This window comes from Emys orbicularis, chromosome 13 (assembly GCF_028017835.1).
Source record: "Emys orbicularis isolate rEmyOrb1 chromosome 13, rEmyOrb1.hap1, whole genome shotgun sequence".
Classification (NCBI taxonomy): Eukaryota; Metazoa; Chordata; order Testudines; family Emydidae; genus Emys; species Emys orbicularis.
In genome coordinates, this window is record NC_088695.1 from 14,723,958 (window position 1) to 14,743,021 (window position 19,064).

At 42.7% G+C, this 19,064-nt stretch overlaps 1 protein-coding gene across 1 annotated transcript; it reads left to right on the top strand.

Moving 5' to 3' along the window:
- The first annotated feature begins 9,643 nt into the window (after positions 1 to 9,643).
- LOC135888246 (olfactory receptor 5G9-like) lies at positions 9,644 to 10,576 on the top strand. The gene is given in 1 exon segment (XM_065416055.1): positions 9,644 to 10,576. A coding segment is annotated over 1 exon segment (933 nt).
- The last annotated feature ends 8,488 nt before the right edge of the window (positions 10,577 to 19,064 follow it).

Consider the following 19,064-nt stretch of genomic DNA (forward strand, 5'->3'; position numbering starts at 1 on the left):
AACCCTGCATTTGCTGGCATTTGCCTAGAGGTAGCTGCAGGGGTAAGATGCTTTTCTCTTCTCTCTGCCATGTGGCCAGTGACACAGGCTTAGATAGATTAGATTAGAGACAGAGAGACGTCAAAAGTGCCCAAATGACTTGGAAGCTTAACTCCCATTAATTTTCTATGGCACCTACATTCATCGATTTTTAAGCCCAGAAAGAATCATTAGATCATCTATTCTGACCTCCTGTATAACAGGGGCCATTAAATTTCACCCAGTTGCCCCTGGATTGAGTCTAATAACTTATGTTTGACTAAATCCTATCCTCCAGGAAGGCACCCAGTCTGAGTTGGTTCTGATAGTTAATCACCATCACTGTTAAAAAGATGTGCCACATTTTTAATTTGAATTTGAGCTTCTTGCCCTTGGATCTCATTATTCCAAGGTTAAGCTCCTCTGCTACTGAAGCACTTTAGAAAAAAGTCCCCACAATTAATAAAAATGTAATAAAAACCCAGGTTGCTTGTGAGCCACCTGTGGTCAAATATTTATTGAAATTCTTTGAGTAATTTTGAATGAGTGCATTTGTGAACATTATGTGGTTCTGCATGGAAAAATTTGGAAAAAATCACTGTATGCATCACTTGCTCTACATTATTCAGCCATCTCTATAGATGTTAGCCTTGTTTGACCTTAGTATGAAGTTTGTATCAGTTGTGTTAACCATTTTGTGCTCTCACTTACAATGAACATTCAGATTACAGTGGAACATATTCAGGCTATTCTAGCACTGAGGCTATAAAGTGAAAATGATGAGACATAATAGCTCATTTATTTAATATTCAGTGTGCGGAAGAAAGCAGGGTTGTGAAGTGCTATCATCTTAACAGGCAATAAAAACTCACCATTAGGAATAACAGACCAGATTCTAACCTCCAGTTAACCTTGTGCAAATCTGGAGTAACATCATCAGCTTCAGTAAAGTTATTCCAGGTTTACTAATGGTGTAAATAAGATTGCAACGTGGCCCAATATCTCTTGCTCTCAGCGGGGCATAAATTTCCTTTCTTATTTTCTTCCCTTTGCACACTAGAAAAAAACCCACAGAGTAATCTTGCAGACACATTTGTTTGCCAGGCAGCAGAAATACTCTGATTCTGCACAGTGCAAATTTCTGTTAGAGTAGACTCTTGTGAGAATTGACAAGCCAACATGTATGTATATGTATCATACAAAAACTATGTATCTATCTACCTGCCTTAGGAATTTTTTCCATACTCATCAATGGGGGCCAGCTAAGTACATTGAATATTGCGACTCTGTGAGAGGGACAAAAAAAAATCAGATATACACTCCAGCTGAATTGTGAACCAGGGCAGAACCAGGGCAGAACCAGAAATCACTCCAAAGCAAGGCCAGGTCTACACTAGGAAATTAGGTTGGTATAACTGCATTGTTCAGGCCTCGCAGTGCATTGGTTTTGGGTACTATATACACAACAATTAAAGTCCTATAAAAATGGTAACCACAATAATGTGAGAGAAGCAGGTGGAAAAACATCCAATCTTGATTTTAAAATGGTCACTGATGCACCAAATCAAGAAAAGTCAGAGGTGATTTTTTTTTATAAAACCATTATCTGAAGCCACCATTACAAACATAAAGCATCTTATTTTAAAAACCAAACACTTTACTGTGGGTGACTTGTACAATTATATTTGCATAACGCCAACATGGGATCTCCAGATCATAACACCTGAGCCAAAAGACCCAGCTTTCTTGGCTAGTGGTGTAGCAGGCACATCAATCTGTAGTTGGCCTAGTCACCAGTAGCAGAGGCCAGACCGTCAGCTTGAGCAGGTAGTGCTGACACTTCCAGACTCCCCCTGGCCAAGGAAGCCCATCCCGAGATCACAGACTTCCCAGTTCAGTTCTCCATACAGGCCACCACTTGCAACGCTAACACCCCCGGGTGCGTCATCATCATCAGAGATCAAACTTGGTCCTCTGGACCTTAATACATGAGCCTCTCCTGCCGGAGCTAAAAAAGCCCTCTCTCTCAGCCAATGCTGTAGCAGACTCATCACACTGTAGCTGGCCTAGCCACCGGTAGAGGGGGACAGAGTGTCACACTGAATAGGCATGGCTTACACTTGAACTAAGCGGTTTCACTAGCCTCCATCCCACACCATGCACGTGCCAGCATTGCTCCCTGGGGCTCCTCTCCAGGCAATGACAGCCCCGTGAGAAGCTGGGCCCAGGGACGTATCACAGGGGGAGGCGGACGGGGCGGAGGGGTTGCTCAGAACTCACGGGGACCATTTTCAGGAGGGGGGCAATACTCACACGTGCAGCCTCCCACTCCCTACAGCAGTCAGTGGTCTCCACAGGCGCTCTGCCCACCTCACTCCCCCTCTGTGTGGTTGCATCAACCATCAACCCCAGTTACCCTCCCCTGCACAGGTGTGCTGTGCTGTCTGGTGGGGAGTCTGCAAGCAGGGACCTGGATCAGGGGAGGTAGAAAATCCCGGTAGAAATCATAAAAATCCGAATACTGGATTTTTTAAAACCTGGGGATTTTTTGGAGGTTTTCGGTAAACAACGAAAGTGAAGGGCCTTATTTTTAAGAGAGAGGCCAATATTTTATAATCATGACTCGTGAATTTGCATGCCTCCTTTTTTAGCTGTCCAGATTGAGATGCCTGTAAGGGCCCTGAAGTACTGAGCACCCTTCTTTTGAAAACTGGGCCAATTTAATGTGTCTCAAGTTCAGCATCCGAATTCACCAGTTACGTTTGACAATCTTGGCCAAAACATACACTAAATTAGTGTGCAAGAGCCCCCAACCCCCTGCCATCATTAAATATTTAACAGATTCTGCAAGGACCTTGCAAGCAAAGTATTTCAGCAGGACTGCTGGTGGAATAAGGTATTATATACTGTTCAGTGGGAGTTAGGGTATCGCAGTGTGGTCCATAAATAACACTCAGAAGATCTGAGCTTCAAACAGAAGGTTGGTCTAAAGCTTAACTAAAGAAAATCTGGCAGGAGACCTTTTCAAAGCTGCAAATGGAAGTTTAGTGCCCAACTCCCATTGACTTATCAGGGATTTGGGCACCTGACTGCCCCTTTATGCCTTTGGCATTCGTTCCCAATCATACTAAATAGTAACACTCCAATGGACTTCAATGGCACAGGATTGGAGGCCTGGTGCTTTTCATCTTCAAAGTGATCCACACAGTTTAACTCATTACTTCTCACAAAGTGCCTGGGTGGTAGGTGTTGTATAACCCAGCATTAGGAAGGTGGAAGAAGGATGAGATGAGATAATGCAGCATTTTCTTCTTTATAACTTAATTTTGTTTTAATGAAAATGAGTGGAAGGGAAACAAGGATCCATTTATCTGTGTGATGGTGTATGACAAGTTGGAATCTCTGACATGACCTCTTCATTCAGGATTTCAAGGAGTGGGATATTGATTCTGTCATCCATCTTGCAGCTCTCTCTCTCCCTCCCATCCACCTCAGTTCTCTCATTAAAGAGACCTGTATTTGCCTATGAGGACACCTCAATTCTGCTCTCCCACTTGGTTCACTGTGTCGGGGATCCATTGCCAAAAGTGAACCTGATTTATGCCTCGCACGAGAAGATGAGATCTCCTTGGCAATTTTGCTGATGGGCATTTTTTCATCACTTGCAAGGAAAAGTTAATTATACATATATATATATTCTTGGTTTTCTTTAATTTCTAAGTTAATAGAGTTACATTTTTCCCCTCTGAGGTCTAAAGTTTAACAGAGGGTCAGTCTGAGGAGAAGAGGGGAAAGAGGGGACAATTGGACCAGGGCCCTGACCTCACAGAGCCCCCCTGAACATCTGTAACTGGGGTGAAATGGGAGGAGGTGGGGATCCAGAAACAGGATGTATGCTTGATGGGCCTGAGAGGGAAACTTCTAATCTCAGGAAATCTGCCTCTTAACCAGCTGCTCCGCTTATTGCAAAATCATAGAATCATAGAATATCAGGGCTGGAAGGGACCTCAGGAGGTCATCTAGTCCAACCCCCTGCTCAAAGCAGGACCAATTCCCAACTAAATCATCCCAGCCAGGGCTTTGTCAAGCCAGGCCTTAAAAATCTCTAAGGAAGGAGATTCCACCACCTCCCTAGGTAAACCATTCCAGTGCTTCACCACCCTCCTAGTGAAATAGTGTTTCCTAATATCCAACCTAGACCTCCTCCACTGCAACTTGAGACCATTGCTCCTTGTTCTGTCATCTGCCACCACTGAGAACAGCCGAGCTCCATCCTCTTTGGAACCCCCCCTCAGGTAGTTGAAAGCAGCTATCAAATCCCCCCTCATTCTTCTCTTCTGGAGACTAAACAATCCCAGTTCCCTCAGCGTCTCCTCATAAGTCATGTGCTCCAGACCCCTAATCAGTTTTGTTGCCCTCCGCTGGACTCTTTCCAATTTTTCCACATCCTTCTTGTAGTGTGGGGCCCAAAACTGGACACAGTATTCCAGATGAGGCCTCACCAATGTCGAATAAAGGGGAACGATCACGGTTCCTCGATCTGCTGGCAATGCCCCTACTTATACAGCCCAAAATGCCATTAGCCTTCTTGACAACAAGAGCACACTGTTGACTCATATCCAGCTTCTCGTCCACTGTGACCCCTAGGTCCTTTTCTGCAGAACTGCTACCTAGCCATTCGGTCCCTAGTCTGTAGCTGTGCATGGGATTCTTCCGTCCTAAGTGCAGGACTCTGCACTTGTCCTTGTTGAACCTCATCAGGTTTTTTTTTGGCCCAATCCTCTAATTTGTCTAGGATAACAACTCACAAGTTTAAACAGTAAACTTTAAGAGCCCAATCCATCATGCTTCCTGCTCTTCTGGATAGATTGATGGGGCTCTATTCATGAAGAACTTAGACATTGGGTTGCTGAGTGTCACAGCGCCTAACTTTTAGGCACTTGGGAAAATCACTGCCCTTCACAAAGCCTGAGCTTGGCATCCCAGCTGCCTATACAATGAAGGGTGGGACAGAGAGATACCTAAGAAGGGGAGCCACAAAAGCCAGCACGCTAGGCAGGGAGCCACCTAAACTTGCTAGTGGGAGATGCTAAGCCAAGAAGTGCTAAGCCCCCCCTCTCCCAGGGAGTTGAGTGCCTAAGGCCTGATCTACACTGGGCAGGGGGAGGGGGGGGTCGTCGATCTAGGTTATGCATCTTCAGCTACGTGAATAGTCTCATTGCTCTCATTTGTAGGCAATACAGAGAATTGCTTGAGTGCTGACCCAGCCCAGTGTTACTGGTAGCTTGTTACAGATTGTGAACTTCAGGGATCTTGTCCCAAGGGGAACAAAACAGCATTTAAACCATTCTCAAGAAATCAGCTTTAGTCTTGGAGGCAGTTCAGGAAAGGCTCTTTGTTCCACTCCCACAGATAACCCTACACACCTTGAGTGGTTTCACTGCTCCAGGTAAAGGGTCCAAGGATCACATCCATAGACCTATTGGATGTCTTGAGATGCTCTATTCTGGATGCAGATAGACTAGATAGTCAAATCAATAAGTAGGTAGGTAGACTAAGAAAACAGAGAAGATCACAGGTCAGAATGATCTCTCCATATTCATAATCCATGTTTAAAAGGCAGGTGAGTTGATTCATATTCTTATTCATTTTAATCTTTCAATTTCAAAGGACCAGATTCTGCTCCCCTTATCTAGGGGTGGGTCTCTCTGCAGAGTCCCATTGACTTCTGCTTGGATGCAACACACTGTTCACACAGATAGTTACTGCACAGAGGCCGTGGCTGGCAACCTAGCTACTATATGAATCATCCAGCTCTCGATCTTGCTCTCAACAACACTGAGACAAATGAGATCAGTTGGTGCATGTCAGCAGCAGTGTGTGTGTGTTAGGGGGCGGTGAGGTTAGGGGCAGGGCATTCTCTGGAGATGGCACTTAGGCAGATTCTGTGCCAAGTGAACTCCAAAGCTGTGACATTCAGGTTCTAGTGCAAGATCTCTTTGCTTGAGCACTTGTCTGATGAGCTAATAATGGGGAAAGATTTAGATGCTCTCTGGCAAACATTTTTGTGGGTTCCTTCTGCAAGCCATGAATTTGTTAATCTTCTGTCACCAATAGGTTCGATCTCTATTGACCACTAATGGTGCATTGATTTCTGTGTAAATCTTTCAAGTATTTTATTTATTTATTGTTTTGTTTTTCAGCAATTTGCTTTCGTGGGTTTGGATGCAGCTCAGTCATTGCTTGTTATCATGACCAGATGATCTTTTCTCAGGTTGATTCCTCATATTTGATATTCTAGTCTTCATTATCAATAGCTTCTTTCACAGATAGCAGAGTTTTCCTTCATCACATCGTGGGATGTATGTTCTGTCAATGCCTTGATTGCTATGCAATACGCTAGGCATCACCAGCAGTTGTCTTCTTTGGATGTCAATTTTTTTCTTCTCCTCTTGATTCCACTTGATCACCCCAGCAATATTCTGTACTTCTGGAATCCCCCACATATTAATGGCTCAAATGAAATCTTAGACTTGAGTTTTGTCCATAGAGTAGTTCTTATACATCTGTAATATTCTTTCCTCACTTTTTCTTTCAGTTTCTTATGTTGTAGCTCTGACAGTTTACCTCATAGGGACATGCTGAGATATCATGGATAGTTCCTTCATTGTAACTTGTATGTCATCAGATTGTTCCAGTCTGGCCATCTTTACAGATGCTGACACACAGTTAGCCAAGCCAACCCGTAGCTTTATATCTTCCCCAAACTTTTCCACACATCATCGATCTCTGTAGCTCCTTTTTGTGACTGTTCATGTAGTTTCAGCTTGCCCAGGTCTAACAAATTAACTAGTTGTTGATCTTTGCTGATATGACAATCACAATTTATCTCAACAAGCATCCATGTCAGTGTCAGCATTGCTACAACAAACGGCACTGGTGCTAAGGAATCCCCTTGAAAGATTGCTTTTAATTTGGACCTCATCGAAGAGTCCCTTCTAGGTAGAGTCGAATGTTCCAGTTAAGCATAGATTGCTGCAGAAAGGAAATGATTGTTGGATGAACCTTGGACACTTTCATTGTGTGGAGAGTCCCACATTGATGGATCACAGAAGATACAAAACAAAGAATGAGACCATCTGATTTTTTCTGTGATCCTCCTGGAAAGCCTGAGTTGGTCTTTTGTCCCTTTCATATTTACTGGGCTTTTTGCTCAGGAGGCAGCATTCCATTGCAAGCTAGCTCTATCCAGATCTTCTTTGCTAGATTTGTTGATAGAAATTTCCATGTAGTTGGTCAACCAACCGTGTTTGGTCTATAATTCATAGGACCACTGTGGCCGCTTCCTCTTCCTCCTTTTATTTATTTATTTTTATTTTTGGTACCAGGAGTGTTGTCCCTGTTACTATTCATCTTGGAAATCTGTTCTTCAGACATTTATTAAGTTGTTCAAGCAAACAATCAATCCATGTTGTAAGGCATTTCAGCCAGAATTTATGCATCCCATCTGGTTTGGGTGGCTTTCAATTTTTTATTCTTCTCTGTACTTCATCTGTTTCTTTCTTTGGTCTTTGTGTATTCCTCTGTGCTGTGGCTTTCTAATTTTTTCTCACATTTTTAATCCAGTCTGCTGTCTGATTATGTTGTACATCCTCAGACCAGATTTCCTTCCCGTAGTGCTGAAACTCTTCCACATCATTTATTGGCTCTCTATTTTTCCTATACTGCTTTTAACATTAATCAGATCAAAATCTCCTAGGATCTCTGAACTGACTCTTCTCTTGATACTAAGAACTTTGATAACTCAGTGTCATGGACTTGAAAGATTTCCCACAGTTTCTCTTTACATTGTTCCTTCATAACTGTCACATCCTTTCATTCAGCTGATATTTCATCTCTAGGCTATGTGCTGCTCTTTAAATATAATTTATAATATAAATCAATAAATCCTTCATATTTCCTGTACTTTCTTTGGGGGCTGCTAAACTCATATTTGTCCTCATTTTTTCTTCCATTTGTGGCTTCTGTTTATCCTGTATCATTTGCTTCTACCAAAATGTTTGCAGGTGGGTCAACATGACTAATCTCTCTTTTCAGGCTTTCAATCTCCATTTCTGTAAATACTCCTCTTTGCAATTAAGCTCTGTTGTCCAGTGAGTATATGCTCAGTCATTACTTTCTCGGTTTTTCTTTCCTTCGAGTGTTGGAGCATTCATTTTTCTCCAGGCTCTCTGTTCTGGTTTTGCCAAAATCCAACCTTAGATCACTTCTTGGTTTGTACTACGATTCCTTTTCAGTCTTTTGTTGAAAACAATTTCTGGTTTCCTTGGATTGTTTGGACAGCTGCATGATATCCACCTGAGGTTACCCGCTTCCACACAACACACCTTGCCAGTGGAGGAGGCTGTCATACAGCTAAGATCTTCGGAGGCCCCCTCTATGGCATTCAGAATAATTATCCAGTTGCCTGTATTCTCTCTATTTGGTTGGGTTGTCAATCTATACAATATGCTGGGTCCTAAACCAGTATTTCTAGGTCCCTGGGGTTTATTATTTATTTATTTATTGGCAGTGGAGGAGCTTGTCATACAGCTAAGCTCTTCTGAGGCCCTCTTTATGGCATTTGTAATATTTGTCGATTTGCCTGTGTTCTCTGTATTTGATTGGGTTGTCAGCCTATGCCCAAACCAGTATTTCTATGTCTTGGGGGTTGTTATTATTATTTTATTATTATTATAGAAATCCTAGATATTGTAATAGAGATGAATCCAATAATATGCTATGGATATTAAATACTCTACAACAGTGGTTTTGAACCTGTTGTCCACAGACCCCTGGGGGTCCGTAGACCATGTCTAAGATTTCCAAAGGGGTCTGCACCTCCATTCAAATTTTTTAGGGGTCCACAAATGAAAAAAGGCCAAAAACCACTGCTCTATAAAAATTACAAAATGTAATAGACAAAGAGGTACTTATAGAATTGGCTAGATCCCCAGTGGGTGTGACTCAGCCATAGCTCCATTTGAGACAATGGGCCAGATCCCCAGCTGGAGTAAAAACAGCTGTATTCTCTGCTGATGTTAGAGGGACAGATGAAAGAGTTATTAGGCCAGAGAGAAACAGCAAGTGAGCAAATGACTTTATAGTCTGCTGGTTAGGGCCCTCACCCTGGATGCAGGAGATCAAGTCCCCTTTCTTCAATGAATTTTATTTTTTAACCACAGTGGAACAGATTCAACAGGAGAGGCTAAGCGAGGCCTTCATCAGACTGTCCCAGAGTCCCAGCCTGGTGGGGATTTTGTGACTACCTGTTGGGCCTGATTCTGCAATTTAGGTGCTTAAAGTGGCAGTTACACAAGAGGACTTCGGCCCCTATCTGGCATATTTTGTCTCTGTACAACACACAAATTCCAACCAGTTCATTGCTGTCTATTTCTCTAAATCTTATCTATTTAAATATATATATATATATATATATAGTGTACAGGATAGAATAGGGCTCTCTTTGCATTCATCCAACTGAACAGATAGTCTCCGCATGCCATTTTAGTTCACTTATGTTGTGTTAAATTACATTTATTTATTTGTTGGTCTTACAGGTCACAGTTTTCCCAAATAAATATCAATGGAAAATCAAACCACAGTGACCGAATTTATTCTCCGGAAACTTTCCAGTGACCCACAGACGCAGATTTTCCTCTTCTCGATGTTTTTAGTTATTTACCTAATCACTCTGGGTGGTAACATAGTGATCATGGTGGTGATAAGGGCTGATTCTCACCTTCACACCCCTATGTACTTCTTTCTCTTCCATTTATCCTTTGTTGATATCTGATATTCCTCAGTCATGGTGCCTAATATGCTGATGAACTTCCTAGCAGAGCACAAAACTATTTCTGTCAATGGCTGCATTATCCAGATGTTCTTCATCCTCCTCTCGATTGGTGCTGAAATTTTCATTCTCTCAGCGATGGCTTATGACCGCTATGCTGCCGTCTGTGACCCATTGCGTTACATGGAGAGAATGAGCAAAGGGATCTGTGTTCAGCTGATGAGTGGGGCATGGACAATAGGCTTCTTCCATGCCCTGCTTAACACTGTTTTTACCACCAAGCTGCATTTCTGTGGGCCCAATGAAATCAACCATTTCAGCTGTGAGCTCCCTCCTCTATTACAACGATCCTGCACTGACACCCTCACCAATCAAGTGGTGCTTCTTACTTCTGTTGTGGTATTTGGGTCAAGCTCCTTCCTCCTCACGCTGATCTCCTACATTTACATCATCTCCACCATCCTGAGGATACGCTCTGTGGAGGGCAGGTGTAAAGCCTTCTCCACTTGCAGCTCACACCTTATTGTGGTTGGTTTATGGTACCTGACAGCCTTTTTTCAGTACACAAAACCCAGCTCAGTCTCCTCTGTGGTTCTGGATGAAATATTCTCCATCCAGTACAGCATCTTGACCCCCATGTTAAACCCCATTGTCTACAGCCTGAAAAACAAGGAGGTGAAAATAGCACTAGGGAAAACGTTGGGGAAATTGAAGTTTCTCAAGTAGTGTTGATGATCTTAAATTAAATAGTTTTTTTAAAATCCAAGAGCAGAGAACTGTGGATAACTTGTGTTTGGGACATTCTGAAGTCAGGTAACTGATGGACAGATTGTGACAACCTCAGCTGCTCTAAATCAGTGTGGCTCCATTAAAGTCAGTGGGCCAGATCCCCAGTTGTACAAGAGTCACTGGAGCACAGGGGCCTGGATCCTGGGTCTCCTACATCCAGAGTGAGTGCTCTGAGCACCAGACTGTAGAGTCATGCATACATTTCTCTCTCTCTCCTTTCTTCATATCTCTTTGATCTGGCCCACTGACTTCAGGGGAGCTATGGCCAATTTATACCAGCTGGGCATCTGGGCAATTTTATAAAAATCTCTTCATCTATTGATTTCTCAGGTTTTTTTGACTAATTTGTTGAAACAACTGATATTAAATAGTTATCTTATTGTACTTTACCCTACTAAAATCTCAAGGATTTTTTCAATAATTAATTATAATAATTAGTGGAGCCAATGGGTTTATTTCCCAGGTAGGGCTAGATCCGCAAAGGGACTCAGGTTTGAACAGGAGAGTTAGAGAGAGACCCCCATGACCATATCCCATATCCTCATGGTTGGGGCACTCACATGGGTGGGCAGAGATCCCCTGTTTAAATCCTGTCTCTTTATCAGGCACTTGAAGCGGGGCACTCCCACATCCCAGGTGACTGCCCTGACCATTGGGATAAAAGTTGAGTGGTCTCCTCCTTCTAATTCCTTCTTCCTTCCCCCAACCCAGCTTTTTGTTAAAAATTTCCTTAGGTGCAGTTAGAGGGTTCCCAGCTGGGAACCCTCTAAACAGAAGGAGGTGTCTTGCTCCAGGGGACATGGGGACTGAACTCTTTGACAGAGGTGGGGTTTAGAACACACCCTTCTCCTCATCCTCTCCTATTGGCTAGGGAATCACCTATCATGATGTTAGAACATAAGAACAAATGATAGACCATCCCAGGTCAGATGGTCCATCAGACCAATGGTCCATCTTGCACAGTATCCTGTTTCTGACAGGGGCCAGTGCCAGATTCTTCAGAGGGAAAAATGAACAGAACAGGCAATTATTGAGTGATCCATCCCCTGTTGTCCGGTCTCACCTTCTGGCAGTCAGATGTTTAGCGACATCCAGAGCAGGGGGTTGCCTCTCCGGCCATCTGGACTAATTGCCATTGATAGACCTATCCTCCATGAATTTATCTAATTCTTTTTTAAAAAACTGTCTTCAGCACAAGAGAAAGGGAACAAGGGAAGTTAAAATGAAAGCCTGATTTAATATTTTATAAATGCTTTAACTGTTTTGCCGCCTTGTCTGTATGTTTAATAACAGGTTATAAAAAATGTATTGTCTACTGAGTGTGGTCATCCTATTTGTATAAAGGTATCACTCTTGTATCTGAAACTAGAAATTTGAACTATAACTCTGAGGGCCTATTGTAATTATGCAAAGTGTGGGCCATTAATGGTGGTTTGGAATCTTAATGGCTCCCATTAACCAGGACAATTGACTGTAGATGGCTCTATTTGTAGGCAAGCCTTCTTGTGAGTCAGGCTGGGAGGAATGAAGGTTGGGGGGTTTACAGTGACATGTGATAATGGCACATGAACTGGAATCCATCTTTAACCTGGTGCTTTTCCTTTGAGAGGAGGGATGGGAACCCAGAGGGACAAAGGATTCCCACCTTATGCAAAAGATATATAAGTGGGTGGAACAGGAAAAAGTGGAGCCATCATGAAGAATCCCCTAGCTACCACCTGAGCTGGAACAAGAGCTGTACCAGGGGAAAGAATTGTGCCCAGGCCTGGAAGGTGTCCAGTCTGAGGAGAAAACTTACTGAAGCATCTCTAAGGGTGAGATTATCTGTATTCAGTTTGATTATACATAGATTTGCGGGTTTTATTTTATTTTGCTTGGTGACTTACTTTGTTTTGTCTGTTACTACTTGCAGCCACTTAAATCCTACTTTCTGTATTTAATAAATTCACTTTTTACTTATTAATTAACTCAGAGTATGTGTTAATACCTGGGTGGGCAAACAGCTGTGTATATCTCTCTATCAGTGTTATAGAGGGCGAACAATTTATGAGTTTACCCTGTATAAGCTTTACACAAGGTAAAATGGATTTATTTGGGTTTAGACTCCATTGGGAGTTGGGCATCTGAGTGTTAAAGGCAGGAACACTTCTGCAAGCTGCTTTCAGTTAAGCCTACAGCTTTGGGGCCAGTAATTCAGACCCTGGGTCTGTGTTGGAGCAGATGGGCGTGGCTGGCTCAGCAACACAGGGTGCTGGGGTCCCGAGATGGGAGGGAAAGCAGGGGCAAAAGTAGTCTTGGCACATCAGGTGGCAGCTAGCAGGGGGTTTCTGTGATCCAACCCATCACTGTCTCCCTGCAGACAGATTTACACTCATGCTAATAGTCCAGACTCACACTTAATTTCAATAAAATTATTCATGTGTACAACATTCACAGTAATAAAAGCTTTTGTTGGATTGGGCATTATATACCTATTTATATGAGCATTTGTATTTTCATTAAACCTACCACCCTGAAAAGTGAGATCTGCAAGATGTTAATTAGGCCTTAACTTTCATAGGGGTCCAAATTCTGGGCACTGAAGAAGAGACAGGAGCAGATCTTGAATACAATGGAAATGAAAATGTGAAGATGGGTGCTTGGAGTTACATGGATGGACCATGTTTGGAATGAATGAAATAGGGGAAATATGAAGATGGTACAAGTTATAGAAAAGCTGAGGGAGTCCGGGAATAGATGGTTTGGCCATGTGAAAAGAAAATCGGAAGAATATATATGAAACAGGGAGTTAAACTTAGAAATGGAGGTTAAGGGAAGGGTTGGCAGACCCAGAGCTAGATGGATGGATGTCATACTAGAGGATATGATTAGCTGCAGAGTTTCCAAGGAATAGCATTCAAGACAGACTGGAATGGATAAGAAGGACGCGAACAGTCAACCCCATATAGATGGGAGTAAGGCTGGAAGAAGATGGGAGTTGAGTAAGCGCAGCAAGAGCTTCAGACACTATATTGCAAGAGTGGCCTTGTGACAGATATGACAAGGTCCTGAAACATCCTGGACAAACCTGATTTAATTAAGTTTCATATCTTTGGAGTTCATTGTATTAAAAATGCAAATGTCTGTGTACTATTGTAGGATTGTGTGGAGCTTCTTTAAAAGGAAGGCAGTTGCTGGGAGATATTGGGGACTTCAAAGTACTTTTTGGGATAATACATGTGAAATGGATTTTCAAGGAAATTAGTGGGGGTGAAGATTATGCAAATGACCCACCTAGAATCCATCCTTTTGAAGCTACACTTTGAGCAGATTCCCTTTGTCTGGCTGATTACCTAGTCAAGATCCCTTTAAAGAGCCAGACTGGAGAAATCAATGACTCAGAATCAGGAGATGATCTTGGTCTGAGCTGAGATGTGATGAACTTGAAACCAGAGGAAGATCCTTTGGTACTTGTTGGACAGCTCCTACCAGAGCCCTGCACACATATTTAATCTCATACTTCACTGGAAGCTAAATTAGTTTGGCTTCGCTCTTAAATTACATGGAGACAATCTGTCTGATTTGCATTCTCTTGGCCTGCTCAGATTCTCCTGTGTGTCTGTGTATGGTTCCCCTAGTGTGACCCAGCCTGTTCAAACTGGTTCCAGTGCTCCCCAAGTACAGAAGGCTACAGACTTTAACACACTGACTCTTAATGCCCATTAAGGCTGTGTCTACACTATGAGCTAGAGGTGGGATTCCCAGTTCCTGGAGCTAGCATTCCAAAATTAGCAGTGTAGCAGTAGTATCATGGGCAGCAGTGAGTGGAGGCACAGACTAGTTTCACTGAATGAAAACCTGCCTGAACCCTATGCGTAGGTATTTGGCATGCCTAGCCCATGCCAACATATGCAACGTTCTGTACTACAGCAGCTACATTACACTTAGTGTGTGTCTACACAGTCAGCTAGTGGTGTGATTCCCAGCTCACGCAGACATACTCACGGTAAGTCTCATTGAGGTAGCTCACTCAAAATAGTAAAGTGTTAGGCAAGTATTGGAAAGAGCCTCTTCCCCTATAGCCCAGACAGACCCCTTTTGGGTGAAATATCCTTTCCATTATATGGTACTAAAAGCATCACAGTAGTGACAGATCCTGAAGCTATCTTAACAATTACTAGAGGGAAACCCCATTTGTCACACTAGATATATAGCTAGAGAGAGAGAATGTTACTGAAAAACTACTAGAGTGCCCAAAGGATGGTACCATTGTGTTTATAGAATTTACACCCGGGTTTGACTTACTGCATCAATCACTGCTGTGGATACGGCTTCACCAGTGTGCCACATAGAGGAACAGTACCATGGTACATTGATTTGTGTGATGGTCAACGGTTGTATTGCAGACTGGCGTTCTGTAGAATCAGGGGTGTGTCAGTTATGCTTTCAGGTATGCTTTAGAGTATTTAATGTTATAATAGAGTATTGGATGATGTGACGGGGTGCAACCTGAGACTGTGGGACTGCTGTGGCCCCTGAATTCACCAGCCTGGGGTGTGTCTCAAAATGCTCTGCTACTGACAAGCAGCAAACCACTCTCCAGGTGCTGTTATCATTCAGTCCAGCAGCCAGCTAGATTGCATGAATGTTCTCAGAGCCACTCATGAAATCTCAGAGAGAAAGGCATCAACCAGATCCTCCCAGCCTTGTACCTCAGGGATATACTGTCTTGCACTGCTCAAGATCATGTCTCGTACAATGCAAATGTATTAATTGATTTGCCACTTCTTTAAGGGGAGTGGACATGCACAGCCTTTGCAACCTGAGTAGATTTACCAAACACTTCAGACAAACTCACTAGTAAGAATAAATGTAAAAGTAAGTTTACTGACTGCAAAAGATAGATTTTAAGTGATTACAAGTAGTATGCGTATAGATCAAAGTTAGTTTAAGAAATACAATAAAATCACAGTCTGGGTTCTAATAACTGAATAAGATATGAATCAAGCAATGTCTCACCCTGATAGATTATACAAATAGTTCCTTAATATGCAGGCTAGAAATCTTTTCAGCCTGTGACCCCCTCCCCAGTTCAGCATCTTTGTTTTCCAGATGTTCCTTCAGGTGTTGAGTTGTGGGGGAAGAGAGAACAAGTCATGATGCCCCTTTCCTTCTTTTATAGCTTCCTCCAGTGGCTGGGGTTTTACAGTTTCAAACACAGCCCCCAGACGAGTTTGTGGAAAAATGGATGGAGTCAGGGTCACATGAGCGAGTCACATGCCCTTGCATACTTTGATGACTCCACAATAGCAGCCATCACCCATTCTTCAGCTAGAAAGTTTACAGGAAGGCCCCTCAGGCGGGGACAGGTTTCTTCTATGGTCCATTGTGAGAGTTAAGTGTTCACTAATGGGCCATTAACTTGAATAGTCCATTCACAATGTGTTGGCCAGACAAGATCTAAATACCTGGTGGGTGTCACCCCAGTAGCAAACATCTGAAATACTGGTACCTACTTAATATTCATAACTGCAGATACAAAGATAATACATGCATACAAACAGGATGATCATACTTGATAGATTGTAACTTTTCCATTAATACCTTACATGATCTACTTTGTAGAAAATATATCATAATTATATGGCAGTGTGACTGTGGGAGGGCAGGGTGCTGCTTTAAGACACAAAGTGTCACAGACTGATTGAGGCCCAGGTAGGAGGTGTATTAATTAGAGATTCATCTTGAGTAGATCTTTAATATGAGGATGGTATTGCCTTACTTGGGGCGACTACTGACCAACAGCTGAGAAAAATAACTTAATCTATGATGACAAAACCAAAGACATGAATGCTGCCTATAAAACGGAAATGAATGGCCTGGTGCTGTGCATGTACATGTCAATGGCTTTCAATGGGTGAATAGTTTTATCTATCTGGGTAGCGGGTTGACAGCAGGAGATTCTATATAGGAAGGAGTCACATGTATGATCCATTTTGCATCGGTGGCATTTCAGCATCTTCAAATGCTTCAGTTTGCGTGGCAGAATGTCTATGTGACAGATAAAAGATGAGTGTTCAATGTGGTAGCCATGGCAACTCTGTTATATGGAGCAGAAATATATCCATTAAAAATAGCTGAGGAGGAAACTGGACAGTTTTGAGGGTCAAACATACAGCGGATTTTTAACATCTGTTGGTTTGTGGGATGGGATCCCTGGGCTGCAACCTGGGACTATGGGACCGCAGTGCCCCCTGAATTCACTAGCCTGGGTTGAATCTCACAATACTCTAATAACAGCATGTGGAGGTGTTTGATGCCTTTCACTAGCACTCAGTCCAGCAGCATGTGGAGCCCCATGCCCAACTAGATTGTATGAATGCACCCATAGTCACTTACGAAAAACACAGAGAAAGGCACCAGCCAAATCCCTCCCTGCTCCCAGCCTTGTACCTCAGGAATATACCGTCTTGCACTGCTCAAGATCCTTTCTTGATCAATGCAAGTTTATTAATTAGTTCACCACTTCTTCAAGGGAAAGTGGACATGTACCAGCCTTTGTAACCTGAGCAGATTTACCAAACACTTCAGACAAACTCACTGTTAAGGATAAACATAAAAATATGTTTGACTACAAAAGATAGAATATAAATGATAGACAAAAAGTCAGATAAGTTACCAAAAGAAAATAAAAGCTAAGCACACTGTCTAAACTCTCAACCTTATTAGACTTAGGCAATATCTAGTTCAAGCAGTTTTTCTCATCCCACTGGATATTGCAGGTTGGTTACAGTCTTTGGTCCCCAGGCCTAACAGGGAAGTCCTGTGTATCAGTCTCCTCAGCTCCAGCACTTTCATTGCGTTCAGCATAGGCGCAGGGGAGAGGAAAATGGGGCATCATGCTTCATCCTATGTTCTATTTTATACGCTTAGTCCATGTACTTGGGGAAAAAAACAAGTCCAGGCATGGCTGGGGCATTTCTGAGTCACAGGTGTGGTCTTGTGCAGGTGAGTCATTGAATTGTACCTCTCTTGCTGGACAATAGTTGTTGATGGCCAATTTCACACACCCCTGGGCACTTGGCCACCTCCCTTGTTGTTGTCTCTGGGGAAACTAGCATCTGGGTGACTCCCAAATTTACAGCATATGTCAATGACAACCATAGAGCACAATCTCATAACTTCATATGCACTCAAGATATACATATTTAGGTAGAACAATGGGTTTAAGCAGGTCATAACCTTTTCCATGATACCTTACATGGCAAGCCTTATATGAAATATCACAACTATATACAAATGATAAACATGGGGGTTACAGGGTGCTCCCTAGAAGAACAGAGTGTCACAGTTTGATTTTGTCACAAGCAAGGACATACTTAGATGATCCCAGCTAGTTGCAGTCTTGCATCAGTTGAGAAGAAGATGGCTGCAATGGTGGGGTCATGTCCAATGTGCAGAAGAAAGTACACTTTTTTACTGAAGGTTTATAAATCTGAGGTCAAAGGAAGGAGAGCATGAAGGTGACCATGAATAAGATTGGAAGATGCAATTCTGAGGAATTTAAGAAACCTAAATCCTCCCATACTAACTCTTGTGGAAGCAAGAAAACTTGCAAGGGTGAATCTAAGATGGAAATCTATTCTACATGCCTCCATAGCTGCATTCTAGTGATGTATCTAGTATCTGCTGTTGCCGATGTGCTGCTGATTTATACAATGTGAACAGCTTCATCAGGAGATCCTGAGAAAGCCCTACCCTAAAATACCTTATAGCCCAGAGATTAGAGCACTTTCCTGAGAGATGGGAGCCCTAATTTCAAATCTCTTCTCCACAGCAGGCAGAGGTGAGAAGTGAATGAGTTTCCTCCACATCCAAGTACCCCAACCAATAGTTTAAAGGTATAGGGGATGCTTCCATATGCTGGATTGTCAAATTAGACTTTCTTTTCCTATGCATGAAAATATTTGGTGAATAGGTGTCAAATTTGCAAATAGCACAGGGTTAAGCAATACTGTTTAGTCCCCCCCCCACCCCCACTCTCATCTCCTACTTTTTCCCCACCATCTCATGCAGTCTATTTGCTCCATTCACATTATGGCTAGCATTGTCAATGGAGCGTATGGGAGATGAAATGGTTTGCTGTTTGGGGGGTCTAGCTCCTAGGGCGCTTTTAAAATCCAAGCCTGTCACTGAGATTGGATACCTAAATCCATTAGGCTCCTTTGGCAATCCAAGCTTCAGTACTCTCATTCTTATGCATGGTAAATTGCTGCTTAAGGACTGACCCAGCTCAGTGTTACAGGTAGCTTGTTTCAGAGAGTGATCTGCAGGGATCTTCTCTCAGGGGAACAAGACAGCATTTAAACAACTCTCAAAAATCAGTTCTTAGTCTTGGAGTCAGATGAGGAAAGGCTCTTTACTCCAAACAGTTAAATCTGACAAG